Consider the following 5,478-nt stretch of genomic DNA (forward strand, 5'->3'; position numbering starts at 1 on the left):
GCACATTGCAAAGATTTTCAAAGAGGAGATAGGATTTTCAAGCACTTGTAAAGCTTGACATTGAAAGTTTTGAAAGTTTAGTAAACCCATTCACTAGGGCACCTATACAAGAGTTTCCCTCTAAATAGATACGATGAAATCAACCACATATGCATTCATTACATGTGGGCACTAGAATAAGGCAATTGATGAATATTGATTGTAATGCGATGAACTGATTTGCCACTAAGTGGGAGAGATTCACATGCGTCCCTTTATTTTACGTCTATGTAAACAAGTATGTTATCATCATCATCCCTTTCTTCAAATTGGAGTAATGTAATAGAGAAACAAGAATCATGGGGAATGTTTTGATGTTTTGGTGAAGAATCGTTGTTTATTTTCGTACAACCACCCTGTGGACCCTGATATCATTCTATTTCATGATAAAGAACAATATTTCCTTCACAACTCTAATTTTCTCTTTCATTCTCTGTAGTGATCACTACCTCGTCTAATGAAGAGCAAAAGAGAGCATTTACTAATCCAAAGATGGGAGTTCTTGAAGGCCACCTCTTATAATAGTAGATGTAGCCCCCATGAATTTGACTTACAAAACTTTAAAACTTGGGAACATAAAACATAGGACCCTTATGCTAAGTAAGACATGAGGCTAGAAAATGGTGTTTCTATAGGTTTTTCAAGAAATGAAATTGAACAAACACTATCAAAAGGTAAAAAAATGGAGATAGCAAGATTCATCATGATGAACCACCCAAAACCCAATTAGATGTCACGTGATGTTATATGTATGTATTCTATAATCTTCATTCGAGGCCAAAGTATAACATTTTCATGTAGTGTGTGTGGGATTTGTTAGCCCTTGTCAAAGTTCAACAATTTACTCGTAGAGATTCCATAGTGTGACTAAGAGTTGAATGCCCACCACATGTCATGTGGCTAGTTTGGCAGTGTTAAGGGGACACAAATTTGTTGCTAACATACTTGTCATGATTTCTTCAACATGTATCACGTTCCTCCACAACGCATCAAGATTTTCACCATCATCATCAAGTGTTGGAGATGTGAACATGGTATTTTACTTCTAATGAAGTGATTTTGTTGGATGGAGCACTTCAAGGAAGTTGTCCCAAAGGATGTGTTGTGTTTTAGCCATTGAAGAGGATGTGATTACAATGTTATGACTAGAGAAGTAACGGAAAAAGAAAGGCACAAATAAACAAGAAAGTGGTAGGACTTACATCTTTTGGTAATATATGCCTTTGTAAATATGAGTAAGGTAGAACCATACGAGGGTCATGTACCTCCTATTGTTAGTGCCTCTCCACACACAACTATAAGAATCATCTCCCAACCAGAGAACGAATAAATGTGATCCAATGTATGGTCATGGGCATAACACAAGAATGGCATCCCAAACAAGGTTGCTAGGAATCAAAAGTAAATTCTCGATGACCAATGCTGACTATATAATTGAAATGAGGATTTGGGATTCAATTAAAAGGATTTGGTAACCCCTTTAGACTAGACATCACAATAATACATATTAGAACCAATGACGCTCAGTAAAATGAATCTTGATGGCAATATGAATGAACAACATCATCATTGAGGAGAAGGATTACATAGGGGTGTTCGAAAGTGGCATTAGGTTGACACATGTAACCATATTTTTTCACTAGATCACTACAATCTTCACAATTGAAAAAATGGTTAGGTTGGAATTGCGAACCTTCAAGAGAGTTGAGAACTCTATGAACAAATGTTTGGATCATTGTGAGATAAGTCGAAATTCTAAAACAATTAAGCTCAATAAAGGTTTTATATGAATGGTCACAATAATTTAGTGGAGGGTTCCTTTAGTTTCTATTGGGCTATTGAAGTGAAGTTACCCTAGGTTGCCCATCCTTTGTGATTGGCATATAGACAAGACCATGGGGATTATAGTTAGATTCTTTGGATAATCCTCATAGAACCGAGGTTTAAAGCTCTTTGTTATACTTTGGTTTGTTTATTTTTTTTGAGGGTGGATGTATGAAGTGATCAAATCCAAATTCTATTTCCCCATTTTTTAGTGATTACATATTTTAATAATCAATAAAACCCTCCACTTGCGTCAAGGATCAATGCATGTCTTCATCCTTCTGTTGGTGAGAGGGGGGCCACGAAGCATACCCATCCAGGAGGCACCGTTGACATCATGATGCACACGTAATACCATATAATAATTTCTTTTATCATTGCATGTGGCAAACCATCCAAACAAACAAAGAAACATGCTCTATGCATTCGATTTATTGAATGAATTGTTGGGGGAGGGGGGGTCCATTGGATGAATGGAATTTATGAGTGGTCAAACATTGTATGCATGTGTGTTTATTTGATGACTTTTCCCCTTTTCTTTTTGGTAGGGGGTAGACATTTCCTTGGCAAACTATAACAATCTCCATGTTTATTCAAGCTTTTCCAATTGTATCAATGGAGATACAATAATCCAAGATGGTGTGGGGAAACCATAGTCTCCATAACCTCTTCTACAATTGAATGAATGATATGGTTGAAAGAACTATGTAACCTGTAATCCAATCCAAGTCTTTGATTTCCTTTGGACACAGTGGGCATAAGGTATTTGGACACAATCACATCTCTTCTATCTAATAAGCTCTTGAAATCATCGACAACAATGCGTATCCATCAACCGATATAGATATATGTACATAGATATATATTTAAGAGTTATGAGATTATGTGTAGTAAGTAAGTAAACCAACGGTGGCGAGCGTCATATTGTCTGTCTGTCTGTCTGTCTGTCGTCTAATGCAGAAGCTCTGCAGGATGGAAATCGGAATCAGAAATAGAGCTATGTGTATGTATGGGTCAGGTGTGTGACCACCAAAGCCTAACAAGAAGAACCTAATTCGCCTAACATAAAAAAAAAAAAAAAACAAACTTGGTGGGTGTTATTATGAAACAATGGAAGACTGCTCTCATAGCAGCCTCGCCTGCCTTTCTCCTTCTTCTCCTCCTCCTTGTGATTCTGGCTATGGTGTTTTGCCATTCAAGAAAGTTGTTCCTCCACGGCCGTGGAAATAATGATATGGGCAATCGTGGCGGCTATAGGAACCATGGCAACGGGGGTGTTAACTGTATAAACGTAGGGATGAAGAAGAAGAAGAAGAAGAAGAAGATTAAGAAACCCTTTGTTTGGAGTGAGAATCCAACCCTAATAGTGGAAGCCGTAGAGAGAGGATGGTTTGCTTTTGCATTCACATACCATAACCCATCATCATCATCATCACCATCAATAATATGGCCTCTCTCTCAAAGCACCTCACGTGGTTCCCTTCGTCATCAACAATATAAGGATAAGACGAAGGAGGAGGAGGAGGAGGAGGAGGATGGGTCTGAACCTGAGATTTCGTGGGAGGTAGTTTGTGGGGAAGGTGGTGTGTCTTCTTCAAGTGTCCAGTATATGCAGAGGCTATGGTTGAACCCTTGTGTTGCTCAAGTGGCTACTGCTGCTTCTGGTAGATTATTATTGCAGGTCCTCCAAGCCTCTCTACCTCTCCCTGGTCCTCCCTCCTTGGGATCTGCTTCTGCCTCTGCTTCCTTCCCTCAACAAGCTTACTTCGAGGTCACCATTATTGTAGCGCCACCGCGAAATCGAGAACTGCCCCCGCCCCATGAACCCCATGAACCCCATGAACCCCAACCCCAAGCTTTGCACCAAACCCCGGAACAACCTGTACCGCCTCTGTCTCAACAATGGATCCTACTACTCAACCATCATCATCATGATGTCGTGTCAACAAGGCTCATTGAGAGTGGAAGTGCTAAACTTAATGAGATGCATGAAAGAAGCAGGGAATCACGCACTAGCCAAGACATGGGCGGCGGGGTCATGCAAATCCTCCCTAACAACAACAACAACAACAACATCAATGCCGTCACCACCATCAATAATCATAGTTCTTCTAGAAAGTTCCCTGTTAAGGATGCCATCTCTCATGTAGATGGTCCCACCCAAATTCTGGCCATTGGATTGGCCCCTGTCGGGTTCCCACCCTCAAGATTGCCGGGGTCTGATCCTGGCTCGGTTGGAATCCACTCCAATGGATTTGTCTACTTGAGCGGTGAGCTTCACATACACATCATACACATACACATACACATACACATACACATACACATACACATACACATACACATACACATACACATACACATCATACACATACACATCATACACATACACAGCTATGATGCCTATGTATATGTTGGGTGATGCTTTCATGTTTTTTAAGTTATTCCATGTGTTTCTTGTAGGTGCACCGAAGCTCCCGGCTATAAAGCCTTTGTGGAATGTTGTCAACACCACCATAGGATGTGGGTTTGATCCCACATCCAAGAATGTAATCTTCACCTTGAATGGAGAACTTGTCCATGAATTCAATGCTCTAGGCACCGAGTTCGGACATCCTCTCTTTCCGACCGTGGCTGCAAATTATGATGTTACTTTGCTAGTGAACTTTGGGCAATGCTCATTTGCTTATGCACATGCAAACAGCCATAGGATCCCAGACCCAGGATTCCGCCAGAGATCCGCAAAGAATGTTTTTATGATCGAGGATTCTGGTGATCTCTTCTCGATGGGAAGGATAGATTCGCGGTGGTTTGAAGTCAGATTCCCGAGTATGGGTGGTGGTTCACGCCCATTGGACGCTGAATCAGATCTTTTTGAGATAGTGTTGGATAATTCTCGACGACGTTGAATTTTTTTGGTTCCTCAATACATATTGGGGACGTGGAATAGCTCCACCAGGAAACAGTCAAAGTTGAAACAAGTGGTCTAAAAAGATAATAACAGAATTGTGGCTATATGTGGGAAGGAAAAGACATATAATTATAAAATTGCTTTGTAAGAAGATACAAAGTTAGTCTGTGAAATGGTGAAAAAGCTCAGATCATCCTTGTTCATCGAGAATGCAACCTTCAACCTCTTCGTTTTTATGGTCAGCAATCAAGACTTAACAATACCTTCTCATTGCTTTCACGGAAAAAGGTTTCCTTTCTCGTTTGGTCATGTGAAGAAATTCGTTCATCTAATTGAGGACAGCGACTGTTTTTGGGTTAGATGAAGTATGAAATCAATCTCACATGTTTCATGTATCAGATCTAGAACTCATCTCATCTCAATATCTTAATGTCGCTTTGCTATATATCATCTGTATAACTTGGTAATGTTGTTTTCCTGTATATGATTCATATAACTTGGTGATGTTTCAGTTCATCTGCAATTCTGCAATGGATCTTGGTATAACATATTTCTTGCCCTCATTTATCTGTGCAATTAAGTTACAACTTACACGTATGCTATATATGGTTGAATCCATGTCCGGAAAACAAGCTCAATGCCCATAGACATTTACAGATAGCCTTATCGATGCTATAAAACTAAATGTTCTTTACAAAAAAAAA

The 5,478-nt window shown here is 39.6% G+C and overlaps 1 protein-coding gene across 1 annotated transcript; it reads left to right on the forward strand.

Moving 5' to 3' along the window:
- The first annotated feature begins 2,827 nt into the window (after positions 1 to 2,827).
- Positions 2,828 to 5,254, forward strand: LOC147860177 (uncharacterized). Its single transcript, XM_087324057.1, has 2 exons — positions 2,828 to 4,133; positions 4,327 to 5,254. Exons 1-2 carry the CDS (start codon positions 2,966 to 2,968, stop codon positions 4,770 to 4,772), a joined length of 1,614 nt encoding a protein of 537 aa, XP_087180183.1. The 5' UTR covers positions 2,828 to 2,965; the 3' UTR covers positions 4,773 to 5,254.
- The last annotated feature ends 224 nt before the right edge of the window (positions 5,255 to 5,478 follow it).

Source organism: Azolla caroliniana, unplaced genomic scaffold (genome assembly GCF_043228905.1).
Source record: "Azolla caroliniana isolate FFs.n. ecotype wild unplaced genomic scaffold, voAzoCaro1.0.p SCAF_9, whole genome shotgun sequence".
NCBI classification, from domain to species: domain Eukaryota; kingdom Viridiplantae; phylum Streptophyta; class Polypodiopsida; order Salviniales; family Salviniaceae; genus Azolla; species Azolla caroliniana.